Source organism: Heloderma suspectum, chromosome 2, assembly GCF_057233095.1.
Source record: "Heloderma suspectum isolate Gila_16-S chromosome 2, 16-S_ref, whole genome shotgun sequence".
Taxonomy (NCBI): Eukaryota; Metazoa; Chordata; class Lepidosauria; order Squamata; family Helodermatidae; genus Heloderma; species Heloderma suspectum.
In genome coordinates, this window is record NC_139459.1 from 378,158,153 (window position 1) to 378,182,539 (window position 24,387).

At 50.1% G+C, this 24,387-nt stretch overlaps 1 protein-coding gene and 1 long non-coding RNA gene across 3 annotated transcripts in view; both read right to left on the reverse strand.

Annotated features, from left to right (window-relative positions):
* Positions 1–6,153, reverse strand: part of LOC146356311 (class I histocompatibility antigen, F10 alpha chain-like) — a 32,942-nt gene extending 26,789 nt beyond the window's left edge. Inside the window, exon 1 of one of the 2 annotated variants that reach the window (XM_084831758.1) lies at positions 1,748–6,153. Coding sequence is in view for 1 of the 2 variants with exons in the window: in XM_084831757.1 (XP_084687883.1) it covers positions 2,388–2,460 (73 nt within the window). In the remaining variant the exon portion in view is untranslated. The remainder of the gene's footprint in view (positions 1–1,747) is intronic. The other variant, XM_084831757.1, reaches the window with a different exon arrangement.
* The window catches only part of LOC146356295 (uncharacterized), an 867,031-nt gene that overhangs the window by 530,939 nt on the left and 311,705 nt on the right, over positions 1–24,387 (reverse strand). The window lies entirely within an intron of this gene.

Here is a 24,387-nt window from a genome sequence, read left to right on the forward strand (position 1 = left end):
CCCCGTCCCCACCATGCAGCAAGAGAGAGACTGTGGGGTATGTCTGGCCCTGCCCAGTTCTGTCTCCAGCCCCAGCCACCAAGACACACAGCCCCCCTCAAAGATTTCCCTTTGGGAATGCAACCCTTGGGGAATGCCACCTGTCAAGGATAACGGCCTGCTTTCCGCCATAAGATCGCGTCAGGCTGTCCCGCTGGAGGTAAGCACCTGGCCTTGTTTGTAATCCAGAGGCTCCTCGGCCCTTTGCCCAGGGCCAGGCGCCGCCCCTGCTAACTAGACAGTGCCAGCGGCTGGAGGTGGTGGGGAGTCCCAGCCTCTCGGAGGCCAGGGCGGCCCACCTAGGGGCTGATCCAGTGATTGGCGGAGGCAAAAATTGCCCTGGGTTGCCAGGGCTGGGCTTTAAAAGTGGGCTGAGGGCGAGGCATGGGGTCTCCCTTCACCCTGGTGGTCCTGGGTCTGCAGACGCCTGGTTGCTGTCCAGAGAGATCCATGCTTAAGCATGTAAGGATAGGCCAGGTAGATTTATTATTTTGGCTTGGGTGTACATTCATGAAGCTCTCTGTATATAGTTAAGTGATTTAGCTTTGTACTCTCTGTGTAACTTGCTATTTCCATTCTTCCCTTTCCCTCTACCCCTTTATTTTGACCTTCTTCTTTTGAGTCTATTTTTATTTTATTTTTATAAATGAAATAAACAATACCAACAACATAATCAGAATCTTCAGTTTCCAACATTACAGTATTTGGAGGGGGGAGGATTATATTAAAATTCAATAAGAACAAACCAAATATCCAAATATAAATCCAATTGCAAATTATATCTATACAGCACTCTTCCAAACATTGCAGGTATTATTCAGTCTTATAGCAAAGGAACGGGAGCAAACAATCCATTTCCATTGGCCATATATTACCGTTCAATTAACGTGTATTAATAAACATTAAAGGTTTAGCCAGCAAAAAATAGTAATAATCATAATCCCATTATGATATTAATAATAATAAAACGGAAAAAAGATTTAAGGAAAAGATAAAAAATAAAAAACGAAAGCAAACCATTTGTATATTTTAAGTAATATATCTAAATATATATGTATATGTGTACGCACACATACACACACAAACAGGCATTTGATTACAATATAACATAAAGAGACCCCTTTGTTTTGATCTTAATAAACCTTTATCCAACGTTTAGTTGGTGTGATCTCTCTGCATAACCTCGGTGCTAATTTCAGTGCCTCTTGGCTTAAGAGGGTGGCTACTGGGTATTTGGGGGGACTGAAAGGCCGGGTTTGGTCAGTCCTGTCTTTGGGAAGGGGGTCCCAGGATTGGGTCCTGGGCGGTCCCCCCTCGCAGGGAGTTTGGGGCCAGTCCCGGTGGCTGGGATCCTCCTTCCCGCCTTCCTTGACACCACCCACCCCTAATTTAGAGGGTTGGAGTGGCATGAGAAAGCTACTCTTGCCCACAATTATTTTTCCTGTCCCACAACTGTCTCTAGTCACAGGTTTTGCAAAGATCAAGGACATAAGAAGAGCCACGCTGGATCAGACCAAGGGTCCATGTAGCCCAGCATCTGTTCACACAGTGGCCAACCAGCTGTCGACCAGGAACCCACGAGCAGGACACGAGTGCAACAGCACCCTCCCGCCCATGTTCCCCAGCAAGTGGGGCACATAGGAATACCGCCTCTGGTACTGGAGGGAGCACAGCAAAGATTGGGGAACGCAACACAAATGTGCATAACCTGTTTATTGGAAGTGCTACAACCGTGTTATCATAATGCTTTGCCCTCTCTGCAAAACAGAAACAAACCTACTGGCCGTCTGCAATTCCAGTATATCCCACACCACGACAGATTCCATACCACACACAGCACAGCCTTCCTCCTGACAGGTATCCCCTGTTCAGACCCAGGCAGTTTTAACCTCTATCGCCAGAGGGCCGCAGCATTCTCTGGCAAACGCCTGGCGACAGCTCAGGGGAGGCTTCGCATTCGCGTCCCTCCCTTGCGGGGACTGACTGAGCGGGGGGCGGGGGGGGTCCTGCGTGGCGAGTGAACGTCGGCAGCTTCAGCCTCGAGGCCCGCGAGGCCAGCCGGGCAGCCACCGGTGGCTTTGAACGGCAAAACCAAGTCCTCTCCACGCGGGAGCGGAGTCAAAGCAAAAAAGGCTGGGCACAGCCAGCGCGGAAGGAGCCTCCCACCCACCGGAGTCTCCTTCGAGGGCGCAGCCGCAGGCCTCGAAAGGTCAGGCTTCCGCTACCGCTGCGCTCCGTCCCTTGGCGTCTTTCCAGGCGAGACGAACTGGGAGACTCCCCAGACCACAGGCGCCTTCCCCTCCCGGGCCGCGGAGACGCAGCAAAGCAGCACGACGCCGGGGACTTACCGCGGGGCTCTCCAAGGGGCCCCGCGCCCCGCAGCAGCAGCGCCGCCGCCCCCAGGAGCAGCAGGGGCTTCATCGCGTTGCGCTCTGCGCCGCGCCGCGCCGCCAGTAACGCGGAGCTGGAACGCGCCGCCGAAGGAGCGAGAGCGGGGCTGGCCGAGGGGGAAATAGAGTCGGACACGACTTCACGCCTGAACAGCAGCGACAGCAACGTGGCCGCCCGACCCCGAGGCGGGCCCCTCCCTGCGCCCCGCGGCCGGGATCAGCTCTGGAGGCGGCGCCGGCGCTCGTCCAGCGCGGGGTGGCACCGAGCCTTGCCCGCCGCAGTCGTGCCCGGTGTTCTGCGGCTTACGCGGAAGACAGAAGGCGAAGATACAGATGCGAACAACAAAAACAGAGAATGGCATCCCTGAGTTCCAAAATGACCTTCAAAAATTCCCAATCAGCTATACAAACGCCATTGGTTTAATTAAACGCCTTCCCCAACCCGGTGACCTCCACATGTGTTGGCCTGCAATTCCCATCATTCTCAGCCAGTAGCAATGCTGGCTCAGAATGATGGGAGTTGCAGTCTAATACGCCTGGAGGGCACCAAGTTCGGGGAGGCTGTCTTACAGCTTTTCTCGAAGGGCAGTCAGGAGCCACAGCTCGAGATCATCCCACAGCCTAGGGGCCGCCACAGTCAAGGCCCTGCTGCTTTTGACATCTACAGTTCTAACTCTTCCCTTCATGGATGGAAGGTGAAGCGGGGCCTCATTCAAAAACAGCAGCTGGCATGATGGTTATGACAAAGAAGGACGGTCCCTACAGTACGTGAATCCATAGACGATGGTGGAGTTTTAAGGTCAAAAGTGGCTCCTTGAATTCAGTCTAGATTCCAGGATGCTGTTCCTGTCCCATAATGAGGCCAGAAGCCGGACTGAAAAGGGTCCCGGCAGGATGTGTCTGGGAGTTGCATCACACATTCTTCCACTTTCTCTTGAAATGGGGGGTTGAACATGGACCTAAAAGTCTTTCTAGTACGACAACTGCTTCTTGAGGAGTCGGCAAAGCACTGCGTCCTTTAGAGAAGATGGAATTCCCCTCTCCCCCACTGAGACATTGATTATATTGACAAAACACTCCCTAAAATTAGTGGCAAAGGGAGCCTGGGGCTCTGTAAACCCGCATTACTCGGGTAGGGGTGGCAGTGGGGTGGGGGAAGAGACACAGGAACATCGGAAGCTGCCCTGCGCTGAGTCAGTCCACCCAGCCCAGCGTTATTGGCATTGACTGGCAGAGGCTCTTCAGGGTTGCAGGCAGGATTTTTTCCTAGCCTGACCTGGAGAAGCCGGGGTTCTACCAAAGAGGGGTTCTACCACGAAGCTATGCCCCCTCCCAAGTGCAGTAATGTTAGCAAGCCCCCAGGCTGCAGACCCTCAGAGGCTCCAGCACCCTCTTTGTCTGACGAATGCCCCAAGCAAAGACCGGATGCTCTGCCTGAAGAATTTTTGGCCCAGATTCTGTTGGTAGAAATTCTGAAAGTTTGAAACATGAGCCAAGCATGAGTCAGACAGAAGTTGCTGCTTTTTCCAAGGAACCAGGAGAAAGATGCAACACCCCTCCATATCCAGATATGGGGGTGCCTTAGGCTATGATGGCCTCCTGCGAAGTCATTGGCTAAGGAATTACTTTAGACTTCTCTTCCCATCTCTGCAGAGACATGAAAACTGCATTTCAATTTCTGAAGGAAAAGCCCAAGATAGCTTTTAGTCCATACTCCCCCTTGTCTGCCTATTCTCCCCTGCCTCAGTCCACACCGCACAAAAAGTCTTACCATGCATCTGCTCCGTGTTCAGGTTCTGATGTTGTGGACTCTCCAGGGTTGGAAGTTCCAAAGTTGTAGGGTGGGGGTGGGCAACTTGTGCCTCTCCAGATGTTTTGGCCTAAAACTCCTATCATACCTCACCATTGGCTAGGGCTGATGGGAGTTGTAGGCCAAAACATCTGAGCGTCACAAGTTGCCCACCCCTATTTTAGGCCAAACACAGAATGTTCTTCTCTGCAGGATCCCACAGTGGGATCTTACAGCGAGGATGTTTTGACAGAGAGGGCCCTCTTCCCATGGTTTTTATGAAATGGAGGATGGGTTGGGGAAAAGCAGGGAAAAGGAGTTGTCTCTTACGCTGTGCAGCTCAAATTGTTCAGGCTGTGTAAATTAAAATCAGTACACAGAGCCCTTCTATACTAGCATTTTATCTCAATACTTTAACATCTGGCTGATTTGCACAGCAAACGATGCATTCCACAACCCATTGTCCCGATGCTGTTTCTCCCTCAATATTGTTTTTCCGTACTAGAATCATAGAATCATAGAATAGTAGGGTTGGAAGGGGCCTACAAGGCCATCGAACTGCTTTTATGGTAACTGTTTCAGAGATTGTCATTACCCTGCACTACCAGTCATGTGTGTTCCAGTCTAGCTGTCAGGGCCCGGCTTTGGTGGCGCAGTGGGCCTTGTAGGTTATAGCCAGGATTTGATCAGAAGTACCCTGGAGGGGCTCGGGCCTATTCAGCCTCTGGAATTTCAGAGTCAGTGTGAGCTTCTCTCTGCCAGTGGTCCCAGAGCAGAGCCAGGGGGAGTCACCCAACTCCCCGTCCACCTGTTGGTCTGGCTTTGGCAGGCAGGGAGGCTGGCAGCTGTCCGTGAGAACCTGACCGAGTTGGGCTGGGGTTTGCAGAAGGGTCGCCTAGGTTGAAGCGTCACTGCTGGAGGGCTGAGCAGTGACACAGGGGCCTTGCTGGAAGGCTAAAGGCCCTTGTCTGCCAAGGGGTCCGGTGGGGGTATCCTACAGTCACACCTTCCCTTTTAAGATGATGCAAAGGCGAAGAGCCTTTACTAGGGGCATCTCGTCTTCATTGCCCACAGCCTTCTCTGTTTGGATCCAGCATTGTCTGGGCTTTTGGAAGCACTCTGCACATGCACTGGATCTTTGGATTGTTAAGGACTTGCCGTGAAAAGTACTGTGAGGCTTTTCATGGACTTGAACCCTTGTTGCTGTGGATTGTGTGTCTGTGTACGGCAGGCTGGGCTTGACCTACGACCTTTGGACTTCCCTCTGCCGAACTCATGCAGCGTGGAGTTGCCAATGCGAAAGCGTGTGTAGGAATGCCCTTCCCTTGACTGCCTGATGGGTTCATTCCAGGAATCCAGAGTCCCTTCCCTTGTGTGCAGAACCGTGGCGATGGCAACGGAGAAACCATGTTGAGGATCTCAGCCACGGTAGCAGTGTTTAGCTTTGGACTTTCTGGAAATACATACAGCCTATAGCTACTGAACATCAGCTAGATGATTTCTGAAGAGTGTAACCATTAAGCTTTTGCCACAGGATTCCCTGCAATAAAGAAATCTCACTGATTTGTGTGTCCAGTGTCAGATTGCCTAGCGTGTGCACTGGGGGGATCGGGAAACCTGACAGCAGCAATATTATAACTCTTACCGGTGGGAGTGACTTTAATGCTTTTTTGCAACCCCCCCCCGCGCATCTTTCCCCCCTCTTCCTTCCATGTCTTTCTCCTCCTCTTTCTTCCCTTCCCTGCTCTGTCCTCACATGGATTTTGATGGGATTTGTGGGCAGGGAAGCCATAATTTTTAAAAAGCTATTTTTCACTGCACAACTGTGAATGCCCACAAAACGGGTTTTTAAACCTGTATTCCTACACAGCTGCAAAGGCGTGCATGCCGCTACCTGACATTAAAAACGGGAATTGAAATGGCATCACCCCACCTTCTCCCGCACCCCACCCACATCTTCCTCCTCACCCCCCCTGCTCTTTCCTCGCAAGGATTTTGATGGGATTTGCAGGCAGGAAATACCTCGTTTTATTTTTTGAGGCTATTTTTCATGGTGGACCTGCACAGCCGGGCAACTATGATAACCACACAGTGTATTTTTACACCTGCACAGCTGCGAGGGTGCACATACAGTTTACTGGATTGTTTTTTTTTTAAGCCAACTGAAATGGCAGCATGACCTCCCATTTCTCTTGCAATTCCAGCACTATACTGTAGCTCGTGGCATGTTCTTGAACTATAAACACAAATGATAAAACTTATGTAACCTTTCAAACTCCTGCTTCCCTCTCAATGGTGAGAGGGGAGTGTCATACACTGGTATATGACACTTCCCTCTGGTGCACTTGTTTATTTATTTATTAAATTTATTAATCACCCATCTGGCTGGTCACCCAGCCACTCTGGGCGATGTACAAAATATACAATAAAACAATCTAAAACAATAAAATTCTATAGTAAAAACATCATTTTCTAAAATAACCCTAACCCACCCCAAATGCCTGCCTGAACAACCATGTTTTTAATTTGTGGCGGAAGCTCATTAAAGAGGCAGCATGGTGGAGTTCCCTAGGGAGGGAGTTCCACAGAGATGGGCCACCACAGAGAAAGCCCTCTCCCTCGTCCCCACCAGTCTAGCTGTCCTGGCGATGGGACAGAGAAAAGGCCATCTGAGGCTGATCTTGTTAGGAGGCCTGTCCGGTGTTGCTGGAGGCGCTCCTTAAGATAGGCTGGGCCGGAACCATATAGGGTTTTAAAGGTCAAAACCAACACCTTGAATTTGGCCTGGGAAGCACCTGGTAACCAGTGCAACTCCTTCAGCACTGGAGTGATGTGATCTCGCCGGTGGCTGCCTTTAATCAGGCGAGCCGCCGTGTTCTGTACCAGCTGCAGCTTCCAAACCATCTTCAAGGGTAACCCCACGTGGAGCACATTACAATAGTCTAGATGAGAGGAGACCAGGGCATGTACTACTGATGGGAGCAGATGGTTGGGAAGGTAGGGGCGCAGCCGCTGTATCAGATGGAGTTGGTACAGCGCTGTCCAGCTCACAGCTGACACCTGAGCCTCCATGGACAGCTGGGAGTCTAAAATGATCTGGTCTTTCAAGGGTAGCTGTACCCCATTCAACACCAGGTCAACATCCCCCAACCTCCTCTTGTCTCCCACCAAAAGTACCTCAGTCTTGTCAGGGTTCAGCTTCAGCTTATTCCTCCCCATCCATCCACTCACTGTCTCCAGACATCTGCACAGGGATTCTATGGCCAACCTTGGTGAAGATTTGAGTGAGAGGTAGAGCTGCGTGTCATCCACATATTGATGACACCGCACCCCAAACCTCCTGATCGCCCCCAGCGGCTTCACATAGACATTAAATAGCATCCAGGAGAGGATGGAACCCTGTGGCACCCCACAAGTGAGCGGCCATGGGTCTGAAACCTCCTCTCCCAGTGCTACCCTCTGGTACCTGCCGGAGAGGAAGGACCGGAACCACTGCAATACAGTGTCTCCAATGCCCAACCCCTCTAGGTGGTCCAGGAGAATACCATGGTCAACGGTATCAAAAGCCGCTGAGAGGTCGAGGAGAACAAGGAAGGAGCATTCACCCCTATCCAGAGCCCTCCTCATATCATCCACCAAGGCGACCAAGGCCGTTTCTGTCCAATGCCCAGGCCTGAAGCCCGACTGAAAAGGATCTAGATAATCGGCTTCTTCCAAGTGTGCCTTCAACTGCATCGCCACCACCCGCTCAATCACTTTGCCCCCAAATGGCAGATTGGAGACTGGGCAAAAGTTGTTCAGAACTTGGGGATCCAAGGAGGGCTTCTTTAAGAGCGGTCTTATCACTGCCTCCTTGAGGGCTGATGGCATCACTCCCTCCTCAAGGGAGGTGTTCACCACCACCCTGATCCCCTCACCCAATCTCTCTCTGCAGCCCATAATGAGCCAAGATGGGCAAGGATCAAGTAAGCAGGTGGTCGGCCTATGACACTTGATTCTATTATTAACATGGCAGATACTGTGCTGTATTCTTTTAACATGTGACCTCAGAGCATTCATTGCATGTCTAAAAAATACCGGCACACCTCCCATACAAAATGGGCCTCAGCGTACATTCTACCCCAGAGTCATGTCCAGAAAAGAGCAGAAAGGCGAGGCAGGGGTGTTGGTTTAAAGATGTGCCTAACAATCGATGTTTCCCACTCCTGTGCGATGGGATTGGCCACCATGTTGTGCTCTGTGTTTCAGACGTTCTTCAAGGGCAGCACAGATTGCAGTAGTCTAGCCACAAAGGTATAACATTTCCTCAACAGATCTAATGGGCAAAGGATGTATGAGTGTGTGCAGAGTGTCCTTTCTTCGTAAGAGTGTCTCGAGCACAGAGGTAGGTAACGTGGCAGCCACCTTTCCTGGTGGCCCCCAAGGTGCCCTGACCCTCCCACTTTTTATTTATTCTTTTGAAAGACTAACACATTTTCTTGCCAGCTGTGGGTTCAGAGGGGTGTAGTGTGTTGGGGCTTCGACCCCACCTCTGCCTTGTACTCAGTCTTTGGGGCAGGTTCCTTGTCCTTTGCCACACCTCCAATAGCAGCCAGTTTGTGGTGTGCCCAGAACAGTTTCTCAAATTGCAAAATAGGCCCATGGTCTGAAAAGGTCGCATACGCCTTCTTTAGCATGTTCACAGCATCTTTTGCTCCTGACAGGAAGCACCTTTGGAAAGAAATCAGTGTAAAGCAAGGTGTCTCTGAGCATGTGCAGACTATACATCGGGATTGCTTACTGATGAACGCCTTGTGCACTTGATAGGAGATGTTGTCCTTCTTTCCAGTGGGAAATACTGGAGGCAGCACCAAGTGTAGCTCTTAGAACTGCCACAGGTATTCAGGGGGCATCCAGGTAGGGCTTTGATTGTGAAACCACCTCGCCTCGTTCACAGAACTCCCCATCCAGACGCCCTTGTCTTCCACAGAACTCCCCATCCAGACGCCCTTGTCTTCCATCTGTAACCCTCCTCTGCTTTCCCACTGCTCCTCCCATCTTTTTTTTCTTCTTCTTCTAGGGAAAGTCTGTTAAGGAGGAAAACATGGAACAGCAGCTCAGTACCTTTAAATTGGCCGTTCTGGGAGCCCACGGGCTGGAAGCACCCACAATCCTTTTTACAATGCAAACGTCCAGGCTGAAACACTTAACCACCTTCGAACTCTTTGGCAGCAGACCAGGGAAAATATGGACCCTGGGCACCATCCATCCCACAGCTATATTTGGCTTTTCCTTAAGAAATTAAGGGCGCAATCCTATGCATATTTAGAGAGAGAAAAGGCCTGCAAGTTCCAGTGTCCCCAGCCAGGCTTGCTGGCTGGGGAATGCTGGGAATTGTGGGCCTTTTTTCTGTCTAACCATGCATAGGATTGCACCCTAAAAGACCCTTTTTATGTCTGTGAAGATCTGGAAAGAGAAATTTGAATAATTCCTGACTTAGCCTGTGACCTCACAAGATGGCATCACAGCCCTGATCCAAAAGAGAGCCAGTGTGGAGTAGTGGCTGGAGTGTTGGACTCCAGCCACTACTCCAGTCAGGAGTCAGCCAGGAGATCCGGCTTCTAGGCCCCACTCAGCTATGGAAGCTCACTGGGTGACTTTGGGCCAGTGACACACTCTCAGCCCAACCTACCTCACAGGGCTGCTGTTGTGAGGATAAAATGGAGAGGAGGAGGATTATGTCCCCTGCCTTGGGTTCTTTGAGGAGGAAAAAAGGTAGAATATAAATGTAATAAATAAATAAATAGACATCTTCAGAGCTGGGTACAGCGGGATTGCTGTCTCTCTTTCCCTGTTTCTTGGAAGATGCAGCAGCTTCTGTCTGTCTTATGCTCGGCTTGTGTTCAACCTTTCAGTGCGCCTAACATGGGATCGGGGCCAAAGATATTCCCAGCAAAGCATCCGACCTTTGCCCAGGACATTCCCCAAAGACAAATTTGCAGCCTCAGAGGTTTTGCAACCTTTCTGAGGGGTTTTTGAAGGGTTCCCAACTATGGACAGAAAACATACATAAATTAAGGGTGAGGTCTGCCCTCCTCCTCCCTTCCTCACATGTAGCAGGGCCGGCTCCAGGTTTTGGGGTGGTCTTGATCAAGATGCTGTGTCCAACCGCCCATGTGGAGACACCTCCTCTGTGCCACTGTTTCTGATGTCCATTTGCTTGCCCTTTTTGTCTGGACACATTCGTCAACCCCCTGAGAAGGAGAGCACAACGGAAGTGGAGAACGATATTCCTTCTCCTTGCTGCTGCCAGAAGTACAATTGTTTATCGGCTCGCGGCCTGGGGAGGAACCTGTCCTCCCTAACAATCCCCAGGGAAACTGCTGACAGGCTGTAATCTGCCTCACACGGACTGTGTTGCCAAGTCAGGATGGCCTAGTAAACAAACATGGAGTGACTCTGGTCAAGACTCAACACAAGCACAAGCATCTGTTGGACATCTTCTCATAACTGCATTGTCATTCTGGGGTACACACAACACATCAGGGGTGAGGTTAAAGGATTCTTTCCACACCAGCCAAAGCCCGTGACCTGCAGTGTCCTTCCTTCACTCTTCCTTCACTTTCCTCTGCCTTTCTTCCACAGCATCTCCCTGTCTTTGCTCCAGTGGCGACTGGGGCCCTGGGATAATTTAAATAAAGATCTATCTAAGTGAGGAATTAAAGGATTCAGAAAGACCCCTGGATATATTAACAGTGTTTCTTTGGATATCAAATGAGTAGCAGCACATTACAATAACTTTCGCCTCCCTCCCTGACTTCACAAGAGGCCGTGAGGGGTCTGAACCCGGAGGAGGCAGCGTGACTGGGAACTTCTCCTGGCTGGCCTGTCGAGGCGGCTCATAAAGGGACTCCTAGGATGGAACAAGGAATGGTCTCAACACTTGAGAACCGTGGATGCCCCCACAGGAGGAAAAGGGGTGGGAAGGAATGTTGGAGAGGAAGGCAGTTCCTTGCAGCTGACGCTTTCTTCTGCCCTCCTGTTTCTTTTGCCATTTGGTTTAGGATGATCAGCCTTTCGCCCTCTTGTTTATCGCAGCTACTTGTTAATATCAGTATCTGAGAACTTCTCCCTCACCCCCTGCGCAGTGAAGTACCCGGGAATCTGCTGCCTGGGGTTGCCACCTTTTGACTTTCCTGGCAGGGCTGCTGTGTGATGGGTGGAAATTCAACAGCTTGTACTTTTCATATCAATGCACCTCCCTGTTTAAAAAAGCTGTACCATGTGGATTTCTGCCTACCAAGTGGGAGAAAGCTGGCTGCTCTGCTGTTGCTTCGGAAGCCTCTTAGTAGTAAAGGGGGGGGGTTCGCATCAAACTCTAAACCATGCCCTGTTTTCGAAGGTGATCGTTGCGCCGCCCCCTGTTGAGAGGGGAAGTCCCACCCTAGCCGGAAGTCCAACATATGCGATCAGCTGACCCGGTCATATGACCTTCAGGGTCACTTGATGGGGGTCATGTGACCCCTCTACAAACTCCTCATGCCACCGTGGACCAATAGGAAATGGGTTTAGAGCCCTAGGGGGCATGGGTGCGGAAATGGCCCATGGGGCCATTTCCAAGCTGCAACTGGATTCGCCCGGAGGGATCATGTGACCCCTCTACGAACTCGGCATGCCACCACCGACCAAGAGGAAGAGGTTTTAGAGCCCTGAAATGCGCAGGGACGCCGGATCGGCCCATCATGCTCCACGTGGCCCTGTAAGGTCACGCCCCCGACCCCTGCTGGCCAATAGGGGCAGCTAAGCTGCTCTGGGAGCCCTTTTGGCTGAGGAGCAGCATAAAAATACTTCAAATGTATAAATAACATACTATAGTGGCCAGGCTACATCTGTGGTGCATGGTATGTGACAGACTGGACCGCTCTTCTTCCTGGGGCTGTGGGCCGCTTAACTGAAGAAAAACCAGCCACCATGGAACCAGTCCACGGTGCACCAGGCATGTTGTACCCCATTCGTTCGTTCATTCGTTCTGATTTTGAACCTATCTAGAGAGATGGAGGGAGGGTAGCCACCCTCTGAACACAGGAATAAAAACCTACAGAATAACATGGCCACTAAAATAATTCTAGGATGGAGTTCAGGGCAAGTTCAGAGCATCACTTCCCTCCATTGGCTGAAATGAGTGGGCTGAACAGGTCTTAATGGGGGTGCAGAAGCAAGCACACAGCTGGCAGTGCCGGTCCTCCCCAGCTTCCTGGTACGCAACCAAATCTCAGCACAGGACACCTCAGGCCCCAGGCCAGTGGCGTTAGTCCCCTCCCTGACATGTTGGTAGCTTGTGACAACTGACCCTAAATGCTATTTTAGCTATTTAGGCTATTGCACTGTCCTTTTAATAAATAACGATGGGGATAAAAATACCCCATAGCAATTTAGCCAGAGATCCCACTCATAATGGCCTTTCAATACTTGTGGAAAGTGCTCAGGCTTGGACTTTGGCTGGCCTCCAGGTGGACACTGGTGGATCCCATGTTAGACATTCAGTTGCGAGACCTGATTCCCAAACAAAACCAAATAGTAACAACTGCCAGATGGGATCCATTCTAGGGAGGAAATAGTAGGCGGATGCAACCCAGCAACCCCGACATGATTGCAGTACCTGTACAAATAGTGGCAAAAGAGGTGTCACTGGAGGGCTTGGTCTCCTTGGGAGGTGGATAAAGCTCCCTGGATCAGCTAGAGAGGAAGAGGCTTTGCCTTCCAGAGACACCGAGGGAGCCAAGAACAGGGCCCAGGAGTTCCGGCTCCTGTTCCGGCTTCATCCAAGAGAACCCAGGACTCCTGGCAACCAGGGCCGGCCCAAGACATTTTGCTGCCTGGGGCAAATTAGAAAATGGGGGGGGCTGCATGTGCCCTGTGTGCCCCCGCCTCCCAATGCACTACTCAGATATGAGGTTCAAATTCCAGCTTCCCCATTAAGGTCCTGGGGTTACCTTGCCCCAATCTCAACCGCTCAGCCTAACCTACCTCACAAGATGGTTGTGAGGATAAAAATGGGGAGGGAGGATCTTATAAACCACCTTTAGCACCTGGAGAAAAGGTGGAATATACATGTAATGAAATAAAGTTAAGAATAGATATAGTTGAAGAAACATGATTCTTGCAATATGCTGGAAATAGTTCAAAGCAAGCTACCCTGGCATGCAAAACGACTGTCTGTGCATTGCAGAGTTTCTTACAATGTGCACGCATGGACACACAGGAGCAAAGATAAGATGCATCAAACGACTGTCAATGGCCCTGATGGCATTTGTCACTTGGGTGGTATATTGTTGTTCAGTCATTCAGTCATGTCTGACTCTTCATGACCCATGGACCATAGCATGCCAGGCCTTCCTGTCCTGCGCTCTCTCCCGGAGCGTGCTCAAGTTCATATTCATTGCATCGGTGATGCTATCTAGCCATCTCATCCTCTGCCGTCCCATTCTCCTTTTGCCTTCAGTCTTTCTCAGCATCAGGGTCTTTTCCAGAGAGTTTTCTCTTCACATTAGGTGGCCAAAATATTTGAGCTTCAGCTTCAGTATCTGTCCTTCCAATGAGCACTCAGGGTTGATTTCCTTTAGGATTCACTGATTTGGCCTCCTTGCAGTCCAGGGGACTCGTAAGAGTCTTCTCCAGCACCACAGTTCGAAAGCATCAATTCTTCGGCGCTCAGCCTTCCTTATAGTCCAGCTCTCACAGCCATACATTACTACTGGGAAAACCATAGCTTTGATTATACGAACCTTTGTCGGCAAGGTGATGTCTCTGCTTCTTACTATGCTGTCTAGGTTCGCCATAGCTTTCCTCCCCAGGAGCAAGCGTCTTTTAATTTCATGGCTACAGTCACCGCCTGCGGTGATCTTGGAGCCCAAGAAAATAAAATCTGTCACTGCTTCCATTTCTTCCCCTTCTATATGCCAGGAAGTGATGGGGCCCCGCTTGTATTTCCGGTAGTTCTCGGTTCGCATACTGCTGAAGCCTAGCTTGTAGGATTTTGAGCATCACCTTGCTGGCATGTGAAATGAGCGCAATTGTGCGGTAGTTTGAACACTCTTTGGCATTGCCCTTCTTTGGAACTGGAATGTAAACTGACCTTTTCCAGTCTTGTGGCCACTGTTGAGTGTTCCAAATTTGTTGGCATATTGGGTGCAGCATTTTAATAGCATCATCTTTTAGGATTTTAAATAGCTCAGCTGGAATACTGTCGTCTCCCCTAGCTTTGTTGTTAACTAATGCTTCCTAAGGCCCACTTGACTTCACTCTCTAGGATGTCCGGCTCAAGTTCAGTGACCCCACTATCATGGCTATCAGGAACATTCAGATCTTTCCTGTATAGTTCTTCTGTGTATTCTTGCCACCTCTTCTTAATCTCATCTGCTTCTGTTAGGTCCCTGCCTTCTTTGTCCTTTATCATGCCCGTCTTTGCACAAAACATTCCCTTGAGATCTCCAATTTTCTTGAAGAGATCTCTAGTCTTTCCCATTCTGTTGTTTTCCTCCATTTCTTTGCATTGTTCATTTAAGGCCTTCTTGTCTCTCCTTGCTATTCTCTGGAACTCTGCATTCAGTTGGATATATCTTCCCCTTTCTCCCTTGCGTTTCGCTTCCCTTCTTTCCTCAGTTACTTGTAAAGCCTCATCAGACAGCCACTTTGCTTTCTTGCATTTCTTTTTCTTTGGGATGGATTTCGTTGCTGCCTCCTGAACAATGTTACGGACCTCCGTCCATAGTTCCTCAGGCACTCTGTGTATCAGGTCTTTTATTGACTGAGTGCTACTCCATTTCTTCTAAGGGATTCTTTCCCACAATAGTAGATATGATGGTCACCTGAATTAAATTCGCCCATGCTTGTCCATTTTAGTTCGCTGATTCCCAAGATGTCGATCTTCAATCTTGCCATCTCATGTTTGACCACCTCCAGCTTATCTGGATTCATTGATCTTCCATTCCAGGTTCCTAAACAATATTGTTCTTTACAGCATCGGATTTTCTTTTCACCACCAGACACATCCACAGCTGAGTGTCCTTTCGGCTTTGGCCCAGCCGCTTCACTCTTTCTGGCGCTACTTGGAAATACCCTCTGCTCTTCCCCAGTAGTATATTGGACACCTTCCGACCTGAGGGGCTCATCTTCCGGCGTCATATCTTTTAGCCTTGTGATACGTTCCATGGGGTTTTCTTGGCAAGAATACTGGAGTGGGCTGCCATTTCCTTCTGCAGTGGACCACATTTTGTCAGAACTCTCTGCCATGACCTGTCTGTCTTGGGTGGCCCTGCACGGCATAGCTTATGGCTTCACTGAGTTAGCAAGCCCCTTCGCCACAACAAGGCAGTGATCCATGAAGGGGTGGGTGGTATATACATCTAAGTAATTTGAATTAAGGTACTTGTCTTGGAGAGTTAATTTTCAGAGACCTTGGGAAGGCAGCTAAGGCTGCAATCCTTTGCACAACTTACCTGGGAGAAAGCCCAGTTGGCAACTGAACGTCGTGGGACTGACTTCTGAGTAAACATGCACAGGACTGTGTGAGAAATCCTAAAAACTGGCACAAACCATCTCTTACAATGAATATTAATAATTCAATAGCTGAACAAGATGTAATCTTGCTTCTCCTTTGCCCCACCCATCTGCCTCCATCTTTTTCATGATCATCAAGATGTGAAACAATCTTTACTATAAAATTTCTCCACCCCATCCCCCCTGCACTGTTAAGGACGAAAAGGCATGAATTCTAAAGACACTTCCGGAGGGAGCTGCTGTGTTTGCTGTGACCCCATTCTCCTTTCCTGCACTGGAATTGTAGGAGCGGGATAGGATGGTGTCCTAGCTGGCTGGAGTATAGTTTGGAAAAAGGGCAAGAACACATTTAGGCATCAGGAGTTTTAAGGGTGATACAACGAGCCCCCCCTCGTTAAGAGTATGTAAATCAGCTTTTATGACTTTTTAAAATAAAAACTGGACAGACATTTGTCAGGGACACTTTGACTTGGATTCCAGCATTGAGGTGGGGCTGGTCTTATAGGCCCTTCCAGCCCTACTATTCTATGGTTCTGTGAAACCAAAGCGGGGAGGGTCAGGCAGGTCCACCCTGCCTGCCAGGGCGGAAGCCATTTTTTGCAGGCTGACTGTGAAGAAGGGAAAGACTCAAAACGGCCTCCTCCTGTTGGGAGCTGCTGCTTGGCTGGCGAGATCACAGAAAATAAAAATACTATCATGCAGCAAGCAGCGTTGTGGTGGAACCAGGGCTCTCGGGGACGCAGCGCGACACTCCCTTATTCGCAGGGACGGGGTGTTCTCTGCAGCCCCCTCACAATCCTGTTCCTCTGAGGGTAGCTGCCATCCTCACAGTAGCTGGGGAGAAAAAGGACCTGCGCCTGGTGGAGATGAACGTACTGCAGCTGGTTTGTTGACGTGGATCAATGCAGCTGCCTGCATTTGTGGCCTCTCCCTGGGGCCGTGGCTGTGGGGACTCTCACGCCCTTCGGCATTTGCTATTTTCGTGTGGGGCAAAGGCAGCCTTAGATCAAATCCACCACCTTCTCTCTCTCTCTCTGCTTATTCCCCAATTGACATGTCCCAACTGCAGGCCCGCAACTGCCAGCAAGGCTGAGCTCTCTCCCTATCCCCTCCCCTCCCCTCCCCAGTTCTCTCATGGAGGAGGGGGCCTCCCTCTTGACGGGCAGCTCCGTGGACCGCCCAGCCATCTGAGACTTTGCTGTAATTGTTGTTCAGTAGTGTCCGACTCTTCGTGTCCCCATGCACCATAGCACGCCAGGCCTTCCTGTCCTGCGCACTCTCCCGGAGCGTGCTCAAGTTCATATTCATTGCATCAGTGATGCTATCTAGCCATCTCCTCCTCTGCCGTCTCCTTCTCCTTTCGCCTTCAGTCTTTCCCAGCATCAGGGTCTTTTCCAGAGAGTTGTCTCTTCGCATTAGGTGGCCAAAATATTTCAGCTTCAGCTTCAGTATCTGTCCTTCCAATGAGCACTCAGGGTTGATTTCCTTCAGGATGGACTGATTTGACCTCCTTGCAGTCCAGGGGACTCGTAAGAGTCTTCTCCAGCACCACAGTTCGAAAGCATCAATTCCTATACACACACATACCTGGGAGTAACTCCCACTGAACTCACTGGGGCTTCCTTCTGAACTGGATGTTCGTTTAATCCTGGATAGGGCATTCAACAGGTGAAGCCTCTCCTGCATGCAGAGGGAGGGAAGGGAGAAACTTGATCTCCGTGGTTTCTGCCTGCGAGGCTGTAGTTGGAGGCTGCGATCCCAAGAGGGGAGAACGAGAGAAGAGGGCGGGGAAAGGCGAGAGAAGGAATGGGGAGGGAAACCAATAGGAAGGCAAGCATGGAGGGCACAGACGCATGTATTCACACGCGCGCGCGCACACGCATTCCCCCCCCCCCGCCATTACTGGGCTGGGGGCAATGAGGGCCGCTCTTAACCGGAGGACTTGGCTGGAGCACGCCAGATGCTGGCCCGGGACGGGCGCCGCGGATCTTCCCTTCCGGCTGCTTAACGAATGCCAGAGCCTGCGGCGAGGTCTCATTCCCTGCAACGGCTTTCCCCGAGCGAGCGCACTTCGCATACGTTGGGCGCCCCGGGGCTGGGGTCGCACGGCCCCGTGCATCGCTCCAGCGGGGAGGCGCCTCGCCCGCCTCGCGGAGGGGCGCCCGGCGGGCCGTGGAGCGCCCGCGCCCGCTGTCTTTGGGCCGCTGGGGAGCCTTCTCTGGCTGTGGCGATTGCTCGCCCTCGCTCGGCCAGCGGCCGTGGCCTGGTGCAGCGGCGCCCTCTGGTGCCCAGCGAGGAGAGGCCGCTTCGCTCTCCGCCGATTTCTTCAGCAGCGCGGGAAGCAGGGGGTGCGCGGCCCTGCTACTCCTGCTCAGTCCCTCCGCAGCTTCTGAGACCATCGACCTCTTGAGTCCATCCTGCTGGGCCGACTCCGTGGGATGGACGTTGGAGGCTCTGCGTTGCAGTGCTTCTGGTCCTACCTGCGGGGCCTGTTTCAGGGAGTAATACTGGGCGGCCGTTCCTCGGCCCCTTGGCAACTGAGCTATGAGGCTCCGCGGGGTTCCCCCTTTTCCCCAGTGTCGCTTAAGGTCTGTATGAAGCTGCCTGAACTCAGTAATGGACTGGACGAGGGCCAAGAAACTGAAACTGAATCCTGGCAAGACGGACGCTCTGTGGGAGCGTATTTTCCGAGTCCGGGAGACAGGCTCATTGCCTGTTCTGGATGGGGCTGTGCCCCCCCTGGAAGTTCAGGTTCGTAGTTGGGGTACTCCAACATCTATTTGTTTGTTTATTGCATTTATAGCCTGCCTTTTTTCCTCTTGCAAGGAACCCAAGGTGGCTTACATTATCCTCTTCCTCCTCTCCGTTTTACCCTCGCAACAACAGCCCTGTGAGGTAGGGTGGGCTGAGAGTCTGTGGCAGGCCCAAAGTCACCCCATGAGCTTCCATGGCCGAGTGGGGACTAGAACTCAGATCTCGGAGTGCCTTTTGCCAGCTTTGGCTAGTTTGCCAACTATGGCCTTTCCTGGACAGGAATAGCTTGGCCACAGTGGTCCAGGCATTAGTAACCTCAAGGCTGGATTACTGCAATGCGCTCTATGCGGGGCTGCCCTTGAGGCTGCTCCGAAAGCTGGAGCTTGTGCAGAACCTTTTCAGCATCCAACTCTTTTGCTGAGGGAACTGCACTGGCTGCCTATTCGCTACCAGGCCATATTTAAGGTTTTACAATGCCTTAAACTACTTGGGACCAGGATATCTGAGAGAGCACCTTCTCCCTATCAACCTGCCCAGTCAGTGAGGTCATCAGAGGGCATGCTCCTGGTGGTTCCACATGAACCTATGGCCCGATTGGAGTCCACCCAGAGATGAGCCTTCAGCGTGGTGGCCCCCTTTCTTTGGAACTCCCTGCCCCTGGTGGTCAGGCTGGCACCAATACTGTGTTGTTTTCGGCGCCTCCTGAAAACAGCTCTATTCCAGGAAGCATTCCTTAACTGACCAGCCATGGTTCTTATTGGCATTCTGTTTTTTAAAAAAGAATAATAATAATAATAATATGGTGTTTTAATTCTTTTTATCTTTTTACTTTTTATGTCTTATGTTCACTGCTCTGGAATCTATTTCAGATGTGGAGTGGTATACAAATGTTCATAGAATCATAGAATGGTAGGGCTGGGAGGAGCCTACAAGACCATTGAGTCCAACCCCCTGCTCAATGCAGGAATCCAAGTCAGAGCATCCCCAACAGATGGCTGTCCAGCCTCACTGGAATGCCTCCAGTGTGGGAGAGCCCACCACCTCCCTGGGTCATTGGTTCCATTGTCGTATTGCTCTAACAGGCAGGACGTTTTTCCTGATGTTCAGCCGGAATCTGGCTTCCTGTCACTTGAGCCCATGATTCCGTGTCCTACATTCTGGGATGATGGAGAAGAGATCCTGGCCTTCCCCACGTGACAACCTGTCAAGTACTTGACGAGCGCTATCAACTCTCCCCTGTCTTTTCTTCTCAAGGCTGAACATGCCCAGTTCTTTCAGCCTCTCCTCAGAGGGCTTTGTTTCCAGTCCCCTGATAATCTTTGTGGCCCTCGTCTGAACCCTCTCCAGCTTGTCTGCATCCTTATTCAAGTGTGGTGTCCAGAACTGGACACAGTACTCCAGATGAGGCCTAACCAGTGCTGAGTAGAGCAGGACTAGTACTTCCCAGGATTTGGAAGCTATGCTTCTATTAATGCAGCCCAAAAGAGCATTTGCTTTTTTTTGCAGCCACATCACATGGTTGGCTCATATTCAGCTTGTGATCTACCACAATTCCAAGATCCTTCTTGCTTGTAGTGTTGTTGAGCCACGTATCCCCCATCTTGTAACTGTGCATTTGGTCTCTTTTTCCTAGATGCAGAACTTGGCATTTATCCCTCTTACATGTCATTCTGTTGTTTTCTGCCCAGCGCTCCGGTCTATCAAGATCATTTTGAATTTTGTTTCTGTCTTCCAAGGTATTAGCTATCCTGCCCAATTCTGTGTCATCTGCAAATTTGATCAGCATTCCCTGCACCTCCTCCTCCAAGTCATTCATCAAAACGTTGAAGAGCACTGGGCCCAGGACCGAGCCCTGCGGTACCCCACTCGTTACCTCTCCCCAGTTTGAGAAGGCCCCATTGATAAGCACTCTTTGAGTCCAATTCTGTGGCCAACTATGCATCCACCGGATCGTTGTCTCATCTAGCCCACTTTGAGCTCGTTTGCTCATCAGGATATCATGGGGCACTTTGTCGAAAGCTTTGCTGAAGGTGACGTATATGATGTCCACAGCATTCCCACAGTCCGCAAGGGAGGTGACCTGATCCAAAACTGAGATCAGATTCGTCTGGCAGGATCTGTTCTTGACAAATCCATGTCGGCTTCGAGTCATCACTGCATTGTTTTCAAGGTGCTTACAGATGCATTGCTTTATCATCTGCTCCAGAATTTTCCCAGGGATTGATGTCAGACAGACTGGTCTGTAGTTGCCAGGTTCCTCCTTTCTGCCCTTTTTGAAGATAGGGACAACATTAGCCCTCCTCCAGTCATCTGGCACTTCACCCGTCCTCCATGATTGCTTGAAGATACCAGACAGCGGTTCTGAGAGTTCTTCTGCCAGTTCCTTTATTACTCTAGGGTGTTCACTTCTGTCACTTCCCCTCCTGGAGCACCCATCCCCCGCCCGCAATTAAGCATAGAAGAGAAGCCCCCATCAACACCGATGGAATGGTTCCCCCCCCACTACGCTTATTTCCTGGGCACAGCTGGGTGGGTTGGGGTGCTGCAGCATGTGGGGCCCCTTCATGGATCGCTGCCTTGTTGAGGCGAAGGGGCTTGCGTAACTCAGTGAAGCCATAAGCTATGCCGTGCAGGGCTACCCAAGACGGACAGGTCATGGCAGAGAGTTCTGACAAAATGTGGTCCACTGCAGAAGGAAATGGCAACCCACTCCAGTATTCTTGCCAAGAAAACCCCATGGAACGTAACACAAGGCTAAAAGAGATGATGCCGGAAGATGAGCCCCTCAGGTCGGAAGGTGTCCAATATACTACTGGGGAACAGCAGAGGGAATTTCCAGGTAGCGCCAGAAAGAGTGAAGCAGCTGGGCCAAAGCCGAAAGGACACTCAGCTGTGGATGTGTCTGGTGGTGAAAAGAAAATCCGATGCTGTAAAGAACAATATTGTTTAGGAACCTGGAATGTCAGATCAATGAATCAAGGTAATCTGGAGGTGGTCAAACATGAGATGGCAAGATTGAACATCGACATCTTGGGAATCAGCGAACTAAAATGGACAAGCGTGGGCGAATTTAATTCAGGTGACCATCATATCTACTACTGTGGGCAAGAATCCCGTAGAAGAAATGGAGTAGCACTCAGTCAATAAAAGGGTGGGAAAAGCAGTACTGGGGTACAATCTCAAAAACGACAGAATGATCTCAGTACGAATCCAAGGCAAACCATTCAACATCACAGTAATTCAAGTCTATGCCCCAACCACTGAGGCCGAAGAAGCTGAGGTTGATCGGTTCTATGAAGACCTACAACACCTTCTAGAACTAACACCAAAAAAAAGATGTCCTCTTCATCATAGGGGATTGGAATGCTAAAGTAGGAAAACAAGAAATCACCGGGATAACAGGCAAGCATGGCCTTGGTGTACAAAATGAAGCAGGACAAAGGCTAATAGAGTTTTGCCAAGAGAACACGCTGATCATAGCAAACACTCTTTTCCAACAGCACAAGAGACGACTCTACACATGGACATCACCAGATGGACAATATCGAAATCAGATTGATTATGTCCTTTGCAGCCAAAGATGGAGAAGCTCTATACAGTCAGTCAAAACAAGACCTGGAGTTGACTGTGGCTCAGATCATGAGCTTCTTGTTGCAAAATTTCGGCTGAAATTGAAGAACATAGGGAAAACCACTAAACCATACAGGTATGACCTAAATCATATCCCTTATGAATACACAGTGGAGGTGAGGAATAGATTTCAGGGATTAGACCTGATAGACAGAGTGCCTGAGGAACTATGGACGGAGGTCTGTAACATTGTTCAGGAGGCAGCAACTAAATCCATCCCAAAGAAAAAGAAATGCAAGAAAGCCAAGTGGCTGTCTGATGAGGCTTTACAAGTAGCTGAGGAAAGAAGGGAAGTGAAAAGCAAGGGAGAAAGGGGAAGATATAGCCAACTGAATGCAGATTTCCAGAGAATAGCAAGGAGAGACAAGAAGACCTTCTTAAATGAACAATGCAAAGAAATCGAGGAGAACAACAGAATGGGAAAGACTAGAGATCTCTTCAAGAAAATCGGAGATCTCAAGGGAACGTTTTGTGCAAAGACGGGCATGATAAAGGACAAAGAAGGCAGGGCCATAACAGAAGCAGATGAGATTAAGAAGAGGTGGCAAGAATACACAGAAGAACTATACAGGAAAGATCTTAATGTCCTTGATAGCCATGATAGTGTGGTCACTGAACTTGAGCCGGACATCCTAGAGAGTGAAGTCAAGTGGGCCTTAGGAGGCATTAGTAACAACAAAGCTAGCGGAGATGACAGTATTCCAGCTGAGCTATTTAAAATCCTAAAAGATGATGCTGTTAAAGTGCTGCATTCAATATGCCAACAAATTTGGAACACTCAACAGTGGCCGGAAGACTGGAAAAGGTCAGTTTACATTCCAATTCCAAAGAAGGGCAACGCCAAAGAGTGTTCAAACTACCACACAATGCGCTCTTTTCACATACCAGCAAGGTGATGCTCAAAATCCTACAAGCTAGGCTTCAGCAGTATGAGAACCGAGAACTACCGGAAGTACAAGCTGGGTTTCGAAGAGGCAGAGGAACTAGAGATCAAATCGCCAACATTCGCTGGATCATGGAGGAAGCAAGAGAATTCCAGAAAAACGTCTATTTCTGCTTCATTGACTACGCTAAAGCCTTTGATTGTGTGGATCACAACAAACTGTGGCAAATTCTTAAAGTGATGGGAGTACCAGACCACCTTACCTGTCTCCTGAGAAACCTGTACGAGGGTCAAGAAGCAACAGTAAGAACCAGACATGGAACAACCGACTGGTTCAAAATTGGGAAAGGAGTACAACAAGGCTGCATATTGTCACCCTGCTTATTTAACTTATATGCAGAGTACATCATGAGAAATGCCGGGTTGGATGAATCAGAGGTCGGAATTAAGATTGCTGGGAGAATTCTCAACAACCTCCGATATGCAGATGATACCACCCTAATGGCAGAAAGCAAAGAGGATCTCAAGAGCCTCTTGTTGAGGGTGAAAGAGGAGAGTGCAAAAGCTGGTTTGAAACTCAACATTACAAAAACGAAGATCATGGCATCTGGCCCCATCACTTCCTGGCATATAGAAGGGGAAGAAATGTAAGCTGTGACAGATTTTATTTTCTTAGGTCCAAGATCACCGCAGACGGTGACTGTAGCCATGAAATTAAAAGACGCTTGCTCCTTGGGAGGAAAGCTATGGCAAACCTAGACAGCATAGTAAGAAGCAGAGACATCACCTTGCAGACAAAGGTCCGTCTAATCAAAGCTATGGTTTTCCCAGTAGTAATGTATGGCTGTGAGAGCTGGGCTATAAGGAAGGCTGAGCACCGAAGAATTGATGCTTTTGAACTGTGGTGTTGGAGAAGACTCTTACGAGTCCCCTGGACTGCAAGGAGGTCAAATCAGTCAATCATAAAGGAAATCAACCGTGACTGCTCATTGGAAGGACAGATACTGAAGCTGAAGCTGAAATATTTTGGCCACCTAATGCGAAGAGAAAACTCTCTGGAAAAAACCCTGATGCTGGGAAAGACTGAAGGCAAAAGGAGACGGGGACGGCAGAGGATGAGATGGCTAGATAGCATCACGGATGCAATGAATATGGACTTGAGCACGCTCCGGGAGAGAGCACAGGACAGGAAGGCCTGGCGTGCTATGGTCCATGGGGTCACGAAGAGTCGGACACGACTGAACGACTGAACAACAACAACAAGCATGTGGGGAGGGGAGGGTTAACCCCCCCCTTGAAAATTGCCCCCTGCGTGGCAATTGCGCTAAAGAACGCTTCTGTTGGCGTCAACGGACGCTTGGGGA